The sequence below is a fragment of the Ananas comosus genome, linkage group 23 (genome assembly GCF_001540865.1).
Source record: "Ananas comosus cultivar F153 linkage group 23, ASM154086v1, whole genome shotgun sequence".
Taxonomy (NCBI): domain Eukaryota; kingdom Viridiplantae; phylum Streptophyta; class Magnoliopsida; order Poales; family Bromeliaceae; genus Ananas; species Ananas comosus.
The window spans coordinates 7,734,099-7,755,407 of NC_033643.1; the positions used below are offsets into that span (position 1 = coordinate 7,734,099).

The 21,309-nt window shown below is 41.8% G+C and overlaps 1 protein-coding gene across 1 annotated transcript; it reads right to left on the minus strand.

Moving 5' to 3' along the window:
* On the minus strand, positions 10,146-15,953 carry LOC109727978 (probable lipoxygenase 6). Its single transcript, XM_020258222.1, has 4 exons — positions 15,871-15,953; positions 15,678-15,759; positions 10,477-10,704; positions 10,146-10,381 (listed from the first exon to the last, which is right to left on the minus strand). The coding sequence occupies exons 1-4, from the start codon at positions 15,951-15,953 to the stop codon at positions 10,160-10,162; spliced, it is 615 nt and encodes a 204-aa protein (XP_020113811.1). The 3' UTR covers positions 10,146-10,159.

Genomic DNA, 21,309 nt, shown 5'->3' on the forward strand with positions numbered 1-21,309 from the left:
ACACAATAATAGAGTTTTTGTCATTTCCACATGCTATCAAATGTAAAGTTTTGAAAATATGTCTAAATTCTTAAACTTGATTCAATACATCGCCAATAACCTGCCAAAATATTTCTTGTCACCATCTCTTATAAATCTGCAAATAAAAATTAAAAAAAATTAGCTTTTCAACATTTGTTGATCCCTGAACTGATAACGGAAACAATATAAGAATAAAGAGGCCAAGTACGTAGATAACAACTTTGCTAAGGCAACAAGTTTCAGATCAACAAGATCTCAACATTGAACATCATTACATACTAAAATGTTTAAACTACCTGTAGCTAATGCTTAAGAAGTACACAAAACTTCTCTCACAATGGTTCTTACTTGGCATATACTATGATACAACTAATTATAGGAGTATTTGATCAGAAACCACAACGTCTGTTTCACACAGTGTTTAGTCAATTTGGCAGGTTGTGCTTGAGCTCGAAATCAAGGCTTAGTTAAAATTACTATGTCCAAACACACATGCTTTCATTGTTTGATAGATCCGAAAAAAACTGAAAAATTCGAAAGCATTTGGAGCTGTCCTCACCCAATTGCCATAACATGGTGGTAAGAACTCCGACCAAAAAAGCAATAGGTGGAAAGGGTACTTTCGCCAACACAATACCAAACTAGGCCTTAGGCCAAAATTTTTCACAGAAATTGTTTGAACATGTAAGCAACCTTCGATTTTTCACAGAAATTGTGACACCCCAATAATCCCACATCGGATGGAAATGGGGTTGTCATTGGGTTTATAAGAGACTTAGACACTAGTAATAATAACTGGGCTTAAGCATTTTGGGCCGGTTGTTGGGCCCAACGAGTTATTGTTGCTAGTGGCTGGGTTGTTAGATTTGGTATGCGAGCGTTTTCACAGTGCGAATGTGTGGCGAAGTCTCGGCTGAGAAGTGTCATGGATGACGAGCTAGCGAGACGGGTCTCACATCACTGGTGATCTTGGCTGCTGTGTTGTGATTGGGACTGACGAGGACGTAGGGTCTTAGGTGTGCGCACTGACTTTGCAAATTGCGTAGTGTCGAGTGCTTTTGGATTTATTTCGAGCTTTTCACACTTTGGGGAGGGTATGTAGATGTTTTCCGACCTAAAAGTTTGAAACTGGAATTCTGGCGTCCTTGAGAGTTTTTATCTCTCGGGGACCGGTCCTGGAGAAGAGACGAGTCCCCCAAAGTGAGCATGCTGCGGCAGCTTGGGCACGGTACCTGGCGGGCGACGACCGGTCCGGCGGTCTACGCAGTGAGAGCGCGGCCGCGCAGGGACGAGAGCCGGTTTCCGAACGTTGTTCTCGGCGTTCGAGCGAGAGACCGGTTACCGTGCTGGGGATGAGCGGTCCTCTGGGCGAAACATGCCGAGACCGGGCTGAGGATATTGGTTTTGGAGACCTAACGGGCGATTTTGTTACATTAGAGGTCTTAGACCCTTACTTTTTCTCTCTTTTCTTTCTCTAACTCTCTCACCCCCCTTGGTAGAAGAGAAGAAGAGGAGAAGGAGAAGAAGGAGAAGAAGAAGAGTTGAGAGCTTTTGGGGGCTTGGGGATCTTCCCGACCTTCTTTTCCTTGGTGTTGGGTTGGAGTTGGTTTGGAAAGGAGAGATTTACCTTGAGCTTGGAGTTGAAGCTTCTTGGGAGGTTTGGTAGCCTTTTCTCCATCTAGAGTTGGATTTTTGACGTTTTATTGTATTGGACCCTGAATGAGGTTTAGGGTTGATTTTGGGGCTTTTTGATTTAGGGTTTTGAGGCTAGATTGAGTTGATTAGAGGCTCATTGGCTTGGATTGAAGGGTCTAGCTCTCCTTTTGGAGCTAGAGGAGATTTTCTCTCTTGAGGTGGATATTTGCCAATTTTTGTTCTAGAGTTAATGTTTGATATTAATGTGATCGTAATTGGCGTATCTTGGTATCATTTTCTTAGAGTATTTCGAGAATTTGGGGGACACTTTGGCTCGGCGAACGAGGCGTACCGACGGTTCGGTGTGGTTTGACCTAGCCCTATATTGAGAAATCTCAATGGTGGTTATATATGTTTCGTAATGAAAAAAGATGCATAATTCTTAATGTATTTATTTGATTTTTTAAGAATGTCTTAATGCATAATTATATATAGTGATAATTTGGATCTATGTAGTAGGAGTTAGACTGGGAGAGTTTTGGTTGGCATTTAGCATTCTTTATGAGACTTGCGTTTTCCAATTGCGCTTTCTTAGTTAATGGTTCGGGTTATTGCATTTAGACTTGAGTTTCTGTGACATGAAGATGAAATTGCCATTTAGAAGGTGATGAACTAGGCAGAGGAGCTAATGTCATAAGACGGCATTGAGTCGGGACATGGTGATGTGGTTTAGGGCATAAGGAATGTGACATGTTAACATTAAATTTAGTGTCTCTAAAGGGGAATGACTAGGATGTTGGAAACTTCCATTGTGCTTAAATAGATTCGGGCAGATGTAGTGGACTATGCATGTTTAGGAGATATGAGGATTGGGATACTTGAGCTATGGACTATGCTTGCTTGCCTTTTGTGCTCTTTTCGCAATGCTTGTGAGGGCGCCCCTAAAGCCGGATCGGGAGTTAGCCTACGCGATTATGTTGCTCATGTGCGGTATTGAGGAATGCTACGGGTCGAGTGGGACAGACACATTCAAGAGTAGGTGATTGTCGGGCTACCACAGGCATTAGGGGGCACAAGTGGACTACCTTTGGTAGGTCATTAATTGGAAATGGATCGACACGGTGTTGTATATGACCTCACTCTAGATAGGTTAGTAGTGGATTTTACTTGGATAACGCTTATGATATTAGCATTGGTATTTAGTTATGCCGGGTTCATTATTGCTACGTGATACTCGGTTGTTTGGATAGAGTTTACCTTATGCATTGACAAATTTTGACATCCTGAGGTTTATTGTTGATTATGTTGAGATATTGTATGGTTGGATCATATTACTATATGTGCGTGATGTACATACTCATGGCATCATGTTTACTTGACTATATGGGTTAGCTTTTATTTATGCTTTTTTACTGATGATATTATCTTTATGGTTATTAATATCTTGGATTACCCCTTTCCTTTTGGGGCCTTAGTGCGTGCGATGAGCTGAGGTCAGTAATTGCCCACTAGGAACTATAATTATAGTTCTCACGCTTCTTTTTCTCGATGTTTTCAGAGACGTTCAAACGCCAGTGGTATGAGGCCAGGGTGCTGGAGGGAGTTGCTAGAGTAGCTTCATCGAGGCGAGTTGTTAGGTTTGGTTCCTCTCGATGTCTTATTTTTGTTGTGGAGAGGTGAGGGTATTTACAGTGTCGGTTAGAGACTTTTTCTGTATGAGACAGTTGATTGTATACTTATGATTTCTTTTTTGCTAGCTTTAATTATTTACTTTTGGTTGTTAGATGTTAGACTTTTCGTCGCTCTGATTCATTAGTGCCTAGTTATTTACTTTTCTATTTATTTTATTACTTGCTTTTCCTTAAGCTTTTTTTGTAGATCTTTTATGTGTAAGACGTATGGGCGGTCTGGGCACGGCTTACCGGGAGGGCTCTGCGGTCGGCTAGGGCGTGACATAGGGGGAAGTCTGTGAGCCATATCCACATCGGATGGAAATGGGGTTGTCATATGGTTTATAAGAGCTTGCGTGAGTAATAATACTTAGCTTAGATTTTGGGCGGGTGGTTCGGTACCAACGTTATTATGTAAGTGGGCTGGGTCGTTCAGAAATTTATTCGGTAAGCGATGTACAGTTATTTTGAGGCGGTGAGGGTTTTACGTAACTTGATTTTGTTTTCTAGTGCTTTTGGTTATGTATTAGGATATATTGTTACCATGTCATATATACATAGATTGGGCAACAACAGGCCTTTAGTTAGGTTCAAGCCTATGCCACACTTGCTGCTTAGATTTCTGTAGCTATTTCGGCAGTGTGTTGACCTAACAAATTGAAGGATGTGCTATTGTTAAACAATGGTCGTCGAAACAATTAGAAAAATTGTTCGTTGATATAAAAGGACTTCAAAGAAAACCAAGACCCCAGAAGAAATGTTGCATGCAGTCATGGGATTTCACACAGGATAGGTACATTTAATCACATTTCAAAGCCGATTGTGTTTGATTTAAAAAAATCTCAAATAATCAGTCTTTACAGATAGGATCGTTGTCTTCACATATTCTGTATGGGCTTCAACTAGATATTCTATCTTATTTATGTCCTTTTCGTTCCCTCTGGTGTGTGTTGATATTGTGTGCTAAAACATGCTAAAGACACGCAGTTACATATTTTTATAATATTCAAAATATTGCGTAAACTAGTAATATTTCCAAGTTAGGTTTTTTTCTTTTAAGTAACTATGTGCTTGTTCTATGAGTTAATTTAAGTACAGGAGGTTCCATTCAGGGATTTGAACCAGTCTCAAGATATGGTTAGACCACTCTATTTTGATGGGAATATTACTTAACATGGTTGTACTCATATTGTTTTGCCGGTTTATTTGAATGGGATCTAAATCAATTAGACACAAAGAGAAGTGATTTCACTGGTGAATTTGTAAACTGTAGTTACCATGGAGAGGAAGATTGAAGAGAAGTATACACTTTCAATTATTCAAGGCAAGAGGTTTAGATGCACAATGAGTGTTGAGCTTGCTTAGTTTGTTCTATTTTTTTGTTAGCTGAAGGACCAGTCCGATGAGAAATCGCGCGACACTAACAAATGAGAATCAAGTAGTTAGACTTCAATAGACGGATTACATCGCAAAACAGGTAATAGCTTTAAATTTCAATAGCCTGAGTTACAAAAAAATCTAGTCCAACATTCAGTTTGAGGGCCACAATGATTATACTTGACGAGGAAATAAATAGCATCAAATTAACGCTTTAAACATAGTAAATGTATTAGCACTTCTTGCTCACGAAGCAAACACTGAGTTGCATATCAAAAGATATTTTGTCAACGCAACTGGAGTTTACTTTAAAGCACAAAATATAAAAGTTAAAGTATACATGAGATAGAGTATATAGTTTACCTGTCAATTAAGAAATTCACTAAATGATTTTTGACTTGGAAGGAGAGGATGTGTAGTCGGAGCTCATATAATTGAACATTATCTTTTATTGTTCATTTAATTCGGTTTAAAGTTGGCCTTACTTTTAAGTTAGAAGTTGACATATACACTAGACTTAGTTTCTTAAGTTTAGTTGTAAAGTTAAAGATTGTCCATTCCACCAATACACTATAGTTCAGAATACTTGTTTTACTTAACCATATAAATAAACTTTGAATACAGCTATAACACTATTAAATATAAATTATGATCCTATTTGAAACCAGTTATAATTTTCTTAATTCCATAGCATATACTGTAATTGCTACTGGTCTGGCAATCGCAAGATTCTGAGTTTATTTGAATCGTGTGGAGCATTTTCACGTTTTGGAGGGTCGTTTGATAGATGTCGACCGCCCTGGCACGCATCCGAGGTGTTTGGAGTGGGACTTGGCATCCAAATCCAAACGAAATTTTTGTTCAGCTCTCGGGTGCCTGCGGAGCAGAAGCTCTGTACGGAACAGGTTGGCTTGTCCGGTTACAAGTGTTGATGGTTGTTTTACCGGGGGTACAAAAAAAAAAAAAAAGGCCATCGGCGCTTGTTAACCGGATACGCGCCAGACCGCGCGTACCGAGCCTCGGGTTTGCACTTTAACGGCAACGTTGTACGGTACAAGAACGTTATGGTACGTACAAGAGGTAGTTATTTGCACGCGATGGAATGCAGGTGCGGTTTTTAGTTTTGTAGCTTTTATTAGTACTCAAGCCCTAGGCCTCCCTGAGCTTCAACAGGAACCTGCAGGGGAAAGGTAGAGGAGCCTCACGTTCCTTTGTGATCTTTGATTTTGGTTGGGGTTTTAAGAGATTAAACCTTCCTTTTTGCTCCTTTTGCTTGTTGGAAGCTTTTCCACCATTGGAGCTTGATCTTGGAGCTTGGGGAGAGGGAGATCTCCACTCTTGGAGGATTTTGAACCTTGTTTGAAGCTTCTCAAAGGTTAGTAGCTCATCCTCTTCCTCTAAATTAGACTTTTATTGGCTTCTTTGTGATGAAACCCTAGAATGAGGTTTTAGGGCTTAAATTGGGCATTTTGAATCTAGGGCTTTTGAAGCTAGATTGAGTGGATTAGGGGCTTCCATTTGGTTGGATTGGAAGGGCTCTAGCTCCCTTTTGGAGCTTTAGAGGAGATTTTTGCACTAGAGGTGAGTTTTCCTCGCCTATGCTTGATTAGCTTAATGATTGAGCTAGGTATTGTTCGTTTGGCTCCTTTGACACATGTTTCTATACCTCTAGGGTACTAGAAAACTAGGGGACACCCTCGTGGGAGCGCACGAGGAGTTTCGTTGTCATCGGTGGGTTTGACTTCATGAAAATAGGGCAAAATGGCCCCTATGCCTTCTAAACTTTTTGTAAAGTATTTTTAAATGCAAATTCATGCTAAACATGATTTATATGAATTTTAGAACACTTAACATGCATGCCTCATGTATCGTAAAATTTGTACTCCATGTAGTAGAACTATATGTGCAGATTGCATGCATTGTGGATAGTGCTTGGTTTTGCAAGTTGAGAACATGTCTCCATGCTAGAGTTGAGTGAATTATGCATCATGAACATATTAATGCCATGCTTGGGAACTCGTTGAACAAAAGTGTCATCAAAGGGCACTTGAAACTAGTAAACTATTAAAATGCAACATAAAGACATGTTAATAGGCCACTACATATCTGCTACATTCCATGTTAGAGACATGATGACATAGAGATAGGCCATTGAGATACTTGATATATTCCATGTTGTTAGACATGAGGACTTGGTTCTTGAGACGGATCATTGCTTGCTTGCCATTGTGCTCATTCGCACATGCTTGTGAGGGTCGCTCCCTACAAGCCGGCACTCCGGAGATAGCCATCGCGACATATGCTCGCCCGTGCGGGATTGGGCGCCGAAGTGGATTGTCGTGGGGGAGGCTCATCTCTAGAGTGGGGATGTTGACTACCACGGGGCCATTAGACACGGCGCAGGCCAGACAGCCTTCGGGTGGGTCTTATATGATTGGGACTTAGTGACAGGACGTGCTATGTGAACTTTAAAACTATTAAAGTGGATTTGGACTAGAATAGTAAACAATGACACCTTTGCTATTTCTGCATTGAGGACATCGGATTAGTTGCATTTCTATGCTTACACATGTCATACACATCCATGTACATTCATGATAGTGTTGCTCTATTACATATGCAATTCATGCTAAGTAGAGACTGTATGTTACAGTAAGTTACATTTTACTTACCTTTCGCTTTACCTTATTGTTTGTCACTGACATCTTTTGTAACTTTTGGGCCTTGTGGCGCAGTTCACTGAAGTCAGTAATTGCCCACTGGGAACTATTTTTAATAGTTCTCACGCCCCTGTTTTCTGGTTTCCTTTCAGAGCCTTCGGCACCGGCGGAAGCACGGGATCGCGGCAAGGGTGTCGCGTAGCTAGCTCGCGGAGAGTTCTTTTGCGCTAGGTGGTTACTCCTCCATTTTATGTTTTGTGAGAGAGGGAGAGGTTTTGTACCATGTATAGAGAGACCACCTTGTACTCCTTTTAGCACTTGTTATGGGATCCCTATTGTACTTACCTTATGTACTTATTTAGTGGACTTTCAGCTTTATGTCCTTTTCTTGTTATAAAACTAGTTATACAATGCTCTGATATCACTAGATCTCTTGTATTATTGTTTTATCTATCGAAATTTTTGTAAACGCCTTATATGTTTTAGACGTATGGCGGGTCTGGACACGCGCCGGGTAGGCTTCCGCTGGGTCCCGGGGCGTGACATATACACATACATACATTCATTTATACACATTCATACATACATACATTTGTATACATACATACATACATATATACACCTATAAAGTAGTTTCACAAGCAAATAGACTAAGAAAGCAAAAAAGAATAACAAATCAAATAGATTAATAAAGCATTTCAAGCTAAAATACTTTTATGTTAGAATTTAAAAGCAATTAAAAAAAACAAAGAAGACAAATAGCATAAATTTCTAAAATCTATAAAGAAGAGAAGAAAACTTTGTTTTTACCTTGGATTGAAAACAGACCAAATTTATAGACGAGACCAAGTCCAAAAATCAAATGAAGACCGATTTTTTGTATAGCGGCTTTTTTCTCTTCCCTTCAGAAGAATTTTGGATGAGCCACAAACTTGATGTTCCCCTGCAAGCTCCATTTCACCAAATTAAAGCAGGGAGGCAGAAAGAAACCATATATCATCTGAATTCTCTGTATATTTCTTGTCACATGAGTAGATGAGTTGACTTTCTTCCATGCTGCCATTTGTATGGATATTCTTCTATCCAATCTCCTTTCAACATTTCCAACTATAATGCCATATAGCAATTATAGCAAAGGATGTCATGCTTGGAAAGGACATGCGAGGATCCTCCATGATGCCTTTCCATTTACTAAGGGATTTCCTCATCCTCCATTTTACCTCCTATGTTGTCTCTTGTTTTGGCAACGGCTGCCTTTATTGTCGTGTTATCTCCTTTGTCACCATTGCTTAATCTTCGGCTTCTTATCACTTCACTCATGAAGTTTTCACTTTGACTCCAAGGCTTGCTCAAGAATAACTTACACCATACCCTATGACTTTGCGTATGAACCTAGGTGGATTTTGCCAGTAGGCCACAGAAGGACCTAATGCCCTTCCGCTCTTGGCCCTTTTAAGGCAATTACAATCAGTTCAAATATCTGTGAGCAAGGATGTACTCTACAACTCAAGAATTGCCAAGTTGTTCTTTTCTTCTCCTTATTTAGTTGACAATGACAAATATACAAGCATACACTCAGCAAACATTTGTACTTCCCATATGCATTGTTTTAAAATCGCGTTTTAAAGGAGAATCTGCTTCACAAGTTCATCTCCATGAAAAGAGTGGCAAGCATGTCTCATGCCTCCTTGTTAATACTTGCTTCAGTTATTTTTTAGAACTTGGATTCCTCCACAGCTCATAAAAAGTGATTTGAATTTTATGCACCAATTCTTTTAGTTGTTTTCCAAGTTCCAACCACTCTGGAATTTATCGTTGAAAAAATGTTTAGCTACTCTAAAAGTCTCCTTCCAGACCTTGGCTTTGATGCCAAGTATCAGAGATGGGTTTTATCTCTCTCAAGAAATAGTAATGAAACGAAAGTGCTCAAATGGGACAAAACACAATAAAATTTCGAGAAAAAAATCAAAATAATTAAGAATTCCCAATATTTGACTTTTTTTTCCATAACTTTACCTCTGCTGGGCACATAAAACACTCGAGTTTTGATTGATTAGCACATGTAAAATACACAAACACAAACCAAACATACCCCATTCTCTCTATACCTTCTACAGACAAGATAAGATGCAAATAATAGCATTCTATTCAATCATGAATGAACACCTGTAGGTCCTACGTAAAATGTTTTCTAGTTCCTTTTGTGCCTATAACTACGAAATGACCATACCAAGGGAGACCAACAAGTGAAAGCATCTTTACAATACATCCACAGTTCAATGAATTTCTTTTAAGAGTTTAAACTAGAAACATGACCAGCATCAACCATGTAATAAAGCTAAATGAATGTAAGAAACTATGATAACTTAGTATTTTGGCCACGACAGCAAAACCAAAGATCAAATTCAAACCTTTGATCAATTTAATTACGAGGATTTTGTATAAGAATTGCAGGAGAATAACATAAAAATGAACGTATGATGCTACACACCTGCCACTCATTTTTTGCATGAGTCTGATGGAGATAGAAGCGATGACAAAACATTATTGCCGTTGCAATCGAAATCTGAGGTCTGCAACAGAGAAGGTGAAGGGAATGGGGCCAGAGAGGGAGTTGAACCGAAGATCCAGGCGGGCGGGGGTAAGGAGCACAGCCGCGTTGCTGAGCCATGTGGGGATCTCTTACGAAGAGAAGCGATTGCCATCTCTCATTTTCTATTTGCAACAGTATCAAGGAAAAAAAAAAGAAAGAAATTTATAAAAGTAAAGTAATAATAATTAAAATTAAAATTAAAATTAAAAATAAATGGCGATGCTATTAGGGACGCCGCGGTAGGTGACCCCGGGGCCGGAGGTGGGCGCCATGAGCTCGTAGGGCGGCACCCCGGCCCCGCACCGGTTGCGCCGCGCCGGGTCGGCGTTCCACCGTGCGATCTCCTCCCCCGCGCGTCGCACCTCCGCCGTGAACCCCAACTCCGCACGCGCCATCTCTGCGTCCCCGGTCCAGTCCCCGCGGAGCTCCTCGATGAGGTACTCCTCGTGGCCAGAGTTGGTCGAGAGCGTGTCCGCCACCGCCGCGAACGCCGCCGTTCGCGCGATCCCCGGGAACGCACCGAGGAAGAAGTGGTGTGGCTCGACGCCGGTGCCGGCATCGGTGCCGGCGTAGGGTAGTCGGGTAGAAGGCGGCGGAGGAGGGCGGGGCGGGCCGGGGGGTAGGCGCCGAGCGGAAACTGGGCGAAGTTGAGGGCGGCGTGGTGGGCGGAGGCGAGCCAGAGGGGGGTGGTGAGGAGGGCGGCGGCATCGGCGGGGGCGGCGAGGGCGGGCCAGCCGGGGGCGTGGCGCTTGTCGACGTGGCCGGAGCGCAGGGCCTCAGCGTATCAGCGCTGCAGCTCGGCGTCGGCGCGCAGGCGGTGCGGGAATGGAGGTAAAGTAGCTAGGGTTTTCCAAGGTGACCAGGGGCTTTTATTTGAACAGGGTTTTTTTCCCCTTACGCACGAAGCCAAAAAAAAAAAGAGCGCGTCCCAGCACCGGCGGTTTTTTTTTATTGGAATTCTAATATGGCATACAGCTTCTTAAAAAAATAAAATAAATTTAATAATTAATTTATTAAGGGCAGTTATTTAAAAGTGCCAGTAATAATTAATTTTTACTGGCTTTTTTCACAAAAGCCACTAAAAAAGTGCCACCAAAAGTGATTTGTGGTGTAGTGTCCTCTACACTGCAGTCTGAATCTAATACCCCAAAACTAGCTATTTTGATCAGATTGAATATAGTCAACAGCAAAAATTACATCATTCTATTATTGCTAAATAGGAGAAACATCAACATAATCTGCACCACCCGAGAATAATAGATTAGATCACTGATCCTCTACACTACAGTCTAAACCGACTACCATTACATAGCAGTTGTGAGCTAAATTACATCATTCTACAGAACAATTGCTCCCTCAGGTAAGATCATTGATCTTCTACACAACAGTCTAAATGTAATACCACTATCTAGCAATTTTGAGCTAATTTTACAACATTCTATGGCATAAATCTCCTCGATAACAATATAATCGCTCCCTCTTAGCACGAAATGTAGAGAGAGAGAGAGAGAGAGAGAATGGATCAAACCTTGGAGAAGGGGATGATGTGATCGTAGTCGTGGCAGAGGCAACCGGGGCAGCCGACGAGCTTGCGGAGTACGATGTTACCCAGGGTGTCGCGAGCCCTCCGCCTGGAGCCCTCCGCCTGCCTCGCCAAGCAACCGGGGCAACCGATCGGGGTCCCGCCCCGAGCCCTCCGCCTGCCTCGCCGAGCTCACCAAAGTAGCCGCCTGCCTCGCCTTGGAAGATCCTTTGAGGGGCGGTGGGAGAGACAGAGGCTTTAGGGATTTGGGGGGCGGTGGGAGAGACAATGTAGCACACGGGACCTTTGCAAATTGCGAGGTTCGAGTGTTCGATTTGTATTCCGAACTTTTCCACACTTGGTGGAGGGCCATCGATGGTATACCGGCCTAAAAGTTCGATCTCGAGAGTTTTGGCAAAGTCCTGAGAGTTTTTACTCTCGGGGACCGGTCCCTGATAGGAGAGACCGGTCCCCCAGTGAACAGTGCTGCGCAGCCGGCGAGGCAACCGGTCCCTGGCAATCGAGACCGGTCCCCGAGCGCGTCTGCGCGGGGAGAGACCGGTCCCGCGCAGGGAGACCGGTTCCCGAACATTGGATTTTCGGGGGCAGGCTGAGAGACCGGTCCCAGGTCGGGGAGACCGGTCCCTTTGGGCGAAAACTCCCCAAACCGGGTTGATGTAAATTTGAGTTTTTGAGGGACCTAAGTGAATTTTGTTACCTTAGAGGCTATAGGCAGCCTCTCCTCCCCTCTCACTCTCATTTTCTCTCCCTCACACTCTTCCTACACTTCTAGAGAGAGAAAGGGAAGGAGAAGAAGGAGAAGAAGAGGAGAAGGAGCTTGCTTGGAGGCCTTGGAGCACCATCTTCTTCCTCATTTCTCACCTTTGGAGGCTTGGAGCTTGCTTTTGGAGCTTTGTGGTGGATCAATCTTCAACCCTAGAAGATTTTGAGCTTGGATTGGAACATCCTAGAGGTAAGTGGCAAGATTCCTTCCTCTAGATTTTGGTTTTGGAGCTTTTTGCTTGTCTAAACCCTAGATTTTGGATTTTAGGGTTAGATTTGGGGATTCTTGATTTGAGGCTTCTTGATCTCATTTGAATGGTTTGGAACCTTTATATAGGTTAGATTGGAAGACCCCTACCTTCCATTTGAAGATTAAGAGAGGGTTTTTCACTTGAGGTGAGTTTTTCCCAACCCTAGCTTGAGAAGCTTAATGATTGAGCTATTTGCTCTTCGTTTCGTTTGGGTGACCCTATTTTTGATGTTTCTAGGGTACTAGGAAGCTTGTGGATACCTTCGTTCGGCGAAACGAAGAAGTCGATTTTGGTGGGTTTGACTTCATGAAAATGGGGCAAAATGGCCCCTATGCCTTCTAAACTTTTTGTAAAGTATTTTTGAATGCAAATTCATGCTAAACATGATTTATATGAATTCTAGAACACTTAACATGCATGCCTCATGTATCGTAAAATTTGTTCTCCATATAGTAGAGCTATATATGTAGATTGCATGCATTGTGGATAGTGTTTGGTTTTGCAAGTTGAGAACATGTCTCCATGCTAGAATTGAGTGAACTATGCATCATGAATATATTAATGCCATGCTTGGGACTCGTTGAACAAAAGTGTCATAAAGGGGCACTTGGAATTAGTAAACTATGAAAATGCAACTTAGAGACATGATGATAGGCCATTGTACATCTGCTATATATTCCATGTTAGAGACATGATGACATAGAGACAGGCCTTTGGGACATTCGATACATTCCATGTTATTAAACATGAGGACTTGGTACTTGTGATAGGATATACGACTACTTGCCAGTGTGCTCATTCGCACATGCTTGTGAGGGTCGCTCCCTACAAGCCGGCACTCCGGAGATGGCCATCGCGAATCATATTCGCCGTGCGGGATTGGGCGCCGAAGTGGATTGCCGTGGGCCAGGCTCATTCCTAGAGTGGGGATGATGACTACCACGGGGCCACTAGGCTCGGCATCGGCCAGACAGCCTACGGGTGGGTCTCAGGGCCATAGACAGCCTTCGGGTGGGTCTCTTCAGATTTGACTTTGAGTATTCATTATGACATATGGACAGATGATGACTTAGTGTACTACTTGGACATTGACTAGAATAGTAAACAACGGAACTTTACTATTTCGCATTGTGAACATTATGATAGTTAAAGACTTTTACTTCATACATAGTTGTTTCATACTTATGCTAATTATGCTAAGTAGAGATATCATGTGGTAGTAAGTGACATTTTTACTTACCTTTCTCTTTGCTACTTTTATAGTCACTGACATCTTTTGTAGCTTTGGGCCTCGTGGTGCATTCACTGAAGTCAGTAATTGCCCACTGGGAACTATTTTTAATAGTTCTCACGCCCCTGTTTTATGGTTTACTTTTCAGAGCCTTCTGCACCGGCGGAGGCACGGGATCGCGGCAAGGGGATCGCTTAGTTAGCTAGCGAGAAGCGGTACTTTGCCTAGGTGGTTTACTCTTTCTTTTGTAGTTGAGAGAGTGAGAGGTTTTTGTATCCATGTATAGAGACCACCTATGTATCTACCTATAGCACTTGTATCTAGGATTTCCTTGTATCACTTTATGTTTTATTTAGTGGATTTACAGTTTTATCCTTATCCCTGGTTGTAGCATTTAGACATTTATTATACTCTGATACTCCTAGATGTCTCTTATTATTGCTTTTATTATTGTTATTTTTAGACGCCTTATACGTTTTAGACGTATGGCGGGTCTGGGCACGTGCCGGGCGGGCTTCCGCTGGGTCCCGGGGCGTGACAGACAAAGGCTTTAGCGATTTAGGGATTTGGGGTTTAGGAATTTTTTCTCAGCACATATAATATATAGAATAAGTAAGGGCATAATAGTCCAACAAAAAAAAATGGTGCTGGTTGGTGGAAAAAAAAGGAGGGAAAAAAAGGCGGGATGTATGGAAATATTCCGCGGCGACAAAAGTCGCCACCATTGTTTATGTATTGGCGTCGACATTTATTTGTCGCCACCATTGTTTATGTATTGGCGGTGACATTTATTTGTCGCCATCATTGTTTATGTATTGGCGGCGATATTTATATGTCGCCACCATTATTTATGTATTGGCGGCGACATTTATTTGTCGCCACTATATCTTCTACATAGGTGGCGACAGTGCTTGTCGCCGCAAAAAAGTCGCTGCCAAAATTTGTTTTTCTTGTAGTGATGTATTCAAAAATTCTCTCATGTCATATTTAGTATGAATATGCATCCAATTAGGTCTAAAAATAAAGTTGAAGAGATAGAGGGAGTTCACCTATTTTGGTGAGGTCAAACCCACTGGATACCCTTCGAACCTTTTCGTTCCTCCGAACGAAATTGTCTACCAAGCTTCTAGTACCGTAAGAGAATTTCTAAAAGGGTTATAAGCTTCTAACAAACCTCCCACAAAAATAACAAAAAATCAAGTCAAAAATAGATGGAAAATAACCTTACCCAAGATTACCTTGTCCAAAGTCCAAATCGAAGCTATAAAGCTTCAAATCCAACCTAAAAAAGAGTTCTACACTCATCAATTTAACCCCAAAGGTACATAATCAAGAAACCCCAAAATAAACCATAATTTTTTTTCCAAACTAGGTTTTCATCCCCAAATCTTGCAAAATCTACAAGTAAATGTTACAAGAAGAATACTAACTTTAAAGAAAGCTCCAACCAAGCTAGAGTTGGAGTTAGATCCTCAAACAAGCTCTCTTCTTCACTTCCAAGCCTCCTTCAAGGTCCAAGTAGCTAGAAACCATGAAGAGGAAGAAGAAAAGAGATAAAAACCCACATGCAAAGGAGCTTGGAGAAGAAATCCTAGAGAGAGAAAGGGAGAAAAACCCACCTCTACCTCTCTCAAGCCTCAGCACAAAGGGGGGCATGTGGGGAAAGGGGGAATCATATACATGATGTAACAATTCCCTTAAGACCCCTCAAATTCCAAAAAATTGCAAACTGTAGAAACTGCAGTTTTCTGCATTGAGTACCGGTACTCGAATTGGAGTACCAGTACCCGGCCCTCAGACATACAAAACCCGAGTGCAAGACATTCGAGTTTAATACGGTGTACCGGTACCAGCTCGATGCAGTACCGGTACTCAATAACCCAAATCTTAAACCCGAGAGCAGCCTATTTCGGCACTCTACAGGGTATCGGTACCAACATCCAGTACCGGTACTCAACACTAAAATCTGCACTTCGCAGATTTTGATGTCGAGAGCCCGTTCTCGCGCCTAATAAGCTGCAGAAACAGGCAGATACAATACAGACAACCCTCAAAACATCTAGAATAGTTTAAAATACTATTCTTACACTAGAACCTCGCAATTTGCTAAAGTTCAGTATACTACACATCCTCTCCTTTTCTGCCATACCGAGGGACGCGGGCATCTTCTCCATCCCGAGTAGCACATCTTCTAGGTCCATCTGAGCCATGATTGCGCGCATCTTCACTTGCCGTAACGTAAATCGTGTGCTATGGTCGAGTACAGGGAGATTATATTTTATGGACTCCATTGATGAAAAGAACCCTAATCAATGAACCTAGAGCTCTGATACCAGTTTGTTATGACAAATGCACAAACAAAAAAGAAAATGGAGAACACAAAATAGACAAACCACAAGCAGAAAAAGAAGAACACACAAATTTACTTGGAAAACCCTTTTTAGGAAAAAATCACGCGCGAGGGAGGAGAGAACTTCACTATCGAAAAAAAGAGGGAATATAATGTTCAAAGTACAACCGACCACCATCAATCGCCTCTAGGGCAAAAACGAGAAAGGAAACTCTTAATGGGTTTCGGATCCAATCCAATCCGTACCGCAGGGGGCTCCGCCCCCTGCACTTGCTGGTGAATGTCAATGGTGGGCTACTGGCTCAGGCCGCTACCCACCACAAACATTCATTTTTCTTTCACAAACTTATTTTCAAATTGTCGCACCGTGAAACTACCGACGAGTCGAAAATCCCAAACTAAAGTCGATTATCAATTTCGAGTCACATCTAATAGAAAGGAAGCTCACGATTTTGGTAAAATTTCAATTTTATTTGGGTGTGAACTATTCTCGTTACATTGAAATGTCGGGTAGCAATCCTAAATTTTGTGTTAAGTTTACTGGAAAGAATTATACCACATGGGAATTTCAATTTCAATTGTTTGTCATTGGAAAGGAGTTATGGGGACATATAGATGGCACTATTCCAACTCCTACAGATGCCACATAATTGTCTCAATGGAAAGTCAAAGATGCTAGGGTGATGTCTTGGATTATTGGATCCTGTGATCCTCAACTTGTTCTTAATTCACATCTATATAAAACTGCTAAAGACATGTGGGCATATTTAAAAAAGGTTTACAATCAAACACATTCAGCTAGAAAATTTCAATTGGAGTGTGAGATTACAAATTACACTCAAGGAGGATTGTCTATTCAAGATTACTTTTCTGGTTTGCAAAAATTATGGGCTGAATTTTTAGATATTGTTCGTGCTACCGTGTCCAAAGATTCTCTCAATGATGTATTGGCTGTTTATGAGGTTAGCAAGCGTGACCAGTTTTTGATGAAGCTACGGTCAGGTTTTGAGAATGTTCATTCTAATTTGATGAGTCCTCATCCTTCTCCTTCAGTGGATATGTGATTTGGTGAATTGCTTCGTGAAGAACAATGTCTTCTCACTCAAGTGAACAAGAAAAGTTGATTACAGCACCTATGGCATTTTTGGCTCAAGGAAAAGGCAAAGGCAGGGATATGAGTAAGGTTCAATGCTTTAGTTGCAAGAATTATAGTCATATTGCTGCAAATTGTACTAAGAAATTTTGCAATTACTACAAAAAGCCTGGACACATCATCAAAGATTGCTCAATTCGGCCCCAAAATCGCCAGACTGTTGCATTTCAAGCTTCTACTACCAATCCTTCTACAGGTCAAATTCTAGTTGGGACCTCAATAACAATCAATCACAATGCTAAACCAATAGTCCTTACTCTTGAAATGGTGCAAAAAATGATTATTTCGGCCTTTTCAGCTCTAGGACTTCACGGTAATGGTAATTCTCTATCTAAGTCTTGGCTTATTGATTCTGCAGCATCAAATCATATGACTAGCTCAGTTAATTTGCTAAACAATGTCGGCCCATACCGTGGTTCAGAACATATCCAGGTTGCTAATGGAAACACTATTCCTATTACTGCTATTGGAGATATTACTCCAACTTTCAACAATGCTTTTGTGTCGCCTGGACTATCTAATAATCTTCTTTCAGTTGGACAATTAGTAGAAAATAACTATGACGTACATTTTTCTCGTGATGGTTGTTATGTGCAGGATCAAGTGTCAGGGACGATGATTGTGAAGGGGCATAAACTAGGACGACTGTTTCCACTCCATTTTTTCGTTTCTAAACATGTTGCTTGTTCTACTATTATCAATAAAAGTGAAATGTGGCATAAATGTTTGGGACATCCTAATTCTAATATTCTATCTTATTTGTGGACTTCTAGTTTATTGGGCAATAAAGATCAATTTTGTTCTTCTCGTACTTCTTTGGATTTTTCTGCTTGTAAGTTGGGAAAATGTAAAATACTTCCTTTTCCTATTGCTGGTAGTCATGCAAAAAAATAGTTTGATATTATTCATAGTGATGTGTGGGGGATCACACCTGTTATTTCTCATGCTCAGTATAAATATTTTGTGATGTTTATTGATGACTATAGTCGGTTTACTTGGATTTATTTTCTTCGTTCTAAATCTAAGGTTTTTTCAGTTTTTAAATCCTTCCTCATGTATGTTGAAACTCAATTTCTACTATTGTTAAGGTTCTTCGATCTGATTCTGGTGGAGAATACATGACAAATGCATTTTCATGATTTTTTGAATCAAAAAGGTATTCTCTCACAACGTTCTTGTCCATATACGCCTCAACAAAATAGTGTGGCCAAACGAAAGAATTGTCATCCCTTAGAAGTGGCTCGTACTTCGTTACTTGAATCTTTAGTTCCACCTATCTTTCGGGTAGAAGCTTTATTTACAACAGTTTATCTTATTAATCAACTACCTTCTCGCACTCTAAATCTTGACTCTCCTTATTTTCATATACTAATCCAGTCTACCATGAGTGCACCAAGCATATTGAAGTGGATTGTCATTATATTCGGGAAGCTGTGGACGCTCGTGCCATTTCTCTTCCACATGTTTCCACATCCTTATAAATAGCTGATGTATTGACCAAGTCCCTCTCTCGACAGTGTCATCAGTTTCTTGTTGGCCAATTGATGCTTCTTGATTACCCAACATCAATTTGAGGGGGGATGTTACCATATATAGCTTATATTTATATTGTAAAGATACTACAACAAAAACGGTGTATAACGACACTTTTAAATGTCGGTACATGTCAAAAAAAGTGCTGCTAGCTAAATTACTGACACTTTTAAAAAGTATTGCTATATGTGGGGTCGCTAGGTATATAGTGACAGTTAAAGAGTGTCGGTATAACCTAAAAAAAGTGTTGCTAATTTACCAACACTTATTTAAGCATTAGCAACCGCCGGAACTCTAGCTCGTTGGCTGCGGTGGCGTAGGAGGAGGAAAGGGAAGGGCTCTTTGTCACGCCCCGGGACCGATACCAATTTGGGCCGGCCCGAGCACGTCAAACAGACGCCGAACGGACAGAGTTTCCCCTGTCCCCCCAAGGCTCATCACCTGTACATTTTCAAGTAGAGAAAAGCACTAGCGGAAACATACACAAACGGCTTACACGAGGGTAAGCAATAGCCATGAGTGAAAGAAAGGAAACTAAACAACTACACAAGTATTATGATTCTCTTTTGATCACATACATGTATCCAACTTGTACATTCATAGTTCTTTACATACTTTTCATCATTTCTTTTTACATCACATTCTCCTTCGCTCGGCCGTTCGCTGGCGTCATTTCCATAGCGCGGTATCTATCACTGATGGTTCAGCTCAATGTAAAACATCATCGTAAGGGAATGAAGTAGAAAACAAAAACTACTTAACTCTACATTTTCTTTTTCTTACATTACAAATAGAGCNGATGAGGTGCCCGAGCAAGTTGGATCCAATGAAGTCCGAGAGTTGCGGGCCTAAGTAGCAGCTTTGACTGGGGCTATGCGACAGCAAGGGGAGCAGATAGGACGGCTCCATGAGTTGGTGGCTCAACGGGCGGCGGCGGCTGCACCTGTACCTCAGGACCCTCCTACACCTGTAGCACCTACGCCGGTGGCGGCGGCACCGGTGATGGCTCTTCCTCCGACGGCTTCAGGTTCTTCGGCTCCTATCCCGAAGGCACTTGAGGCCGAGCAGGAGCAGTCGTCGGCGGTATTGACGGCCTTCAAACGGTTTAATCCTCCGACATTTTCAGGTGATGTGAAAGACCCATGGTTGATGGAGTCGTCGTTTTCCGTGATGGAGGCGTTGTTCGAGGATATCTACACCCTCGAGAAGGACAAGGTTCGTTTGGCGGCTCACTGTTTAGAGGGGCCAGCTCGATCATGGTGGACGTGAGTAAAGAATGGTCGGTCTTTGGATCCGGCTACTATGACTTAGGAGACGTTCCGGGAGATCCTGCTAATGGAGTATTTCCCTGAAAGCGATAAGCGGAAGATCAATGAGGACTTTCGCAAATTAAGGCAAGGAAACCAAACGGTGCGGGAGTACGTGTCACGCCCCGGGACCGATACCAATTTGGACCGGCCAAGCACGTCAAACAGACGCCAAACGGACAGAGTTTTCCCTATACGCCCAAGTCTCATCACCTGTACATTTTCAAACAAGAAGTGCACTAGCGGAAACATACATAAACGGCTTACACGAGGGTAAGCAATAGCCATGAGTGAAAGAAAGGGAACTAAATATCTACACAAGTACTATGATTCTCTTTTGATCACATGCATTGCATTTAACCTTCATATTCATGATTCTTTACATTTCATTACATCACTTGCATCATTTCTTTTTACATCACAATGCCTCAAAATAAACTTTACAATCTTTTCTTTCTTTACTTGATACATGAACATCTTAAATTATCAAATACAAAAGATGATAAAAGGGTATACTACTAACAAAATGTAAAGCCCGACTCGGGTGGCCACTGTCTAGGGTGCGATACCTTTACCGCGGTCGCTCGCCGGCCCGCTCGGTCCCGGCTCTGTGAAAATAGTGGTGTGAGAATTACAACAAAGTTTCCAATGGGTTCGGCCCCAATCTCACCGACTTTTTCACTAGAACTAACTCAGACATAATAGAAAGGATAAGCAGAATAGTAACCAAACTATAATCATGATGCTAATATGCCTGAACAATAAAGCTGAAAGTTTTGAGTAGCCCAAGGATCTATCTAGATTGTATCTATCACCTAGAGGGGGGGTGAATAGGTGAGCGGCCAAAAAACCACAAATCTCGATGCAATAAAAATAAATGCGAAAAATAAAAAGCACACCGAGATTTACGTGGGAAAACTCCAAACTCGGAGTAAAAAACCCACGGGACCAACACGCAATAACAATCCACTAAGAATAAAAGATTACAAGGTGATTTACCGAATCCACGGACTCAAACCTCTCTTCTATCTTCTCCGGATCTCGCGCACACCAACGGGTTGTCCACGCCCCACGTCCGAATCCACGAACGCCACGTCCCGAATCCACGAAACGTCACCACTTCGAATCCACGAAGCCTCGATCACGTCGAATCCACGACGCCCACTCGAATCCACGAGCTCACGATCCGAATCCACGAACCGTCTTCGTTCACGCCGAATCCA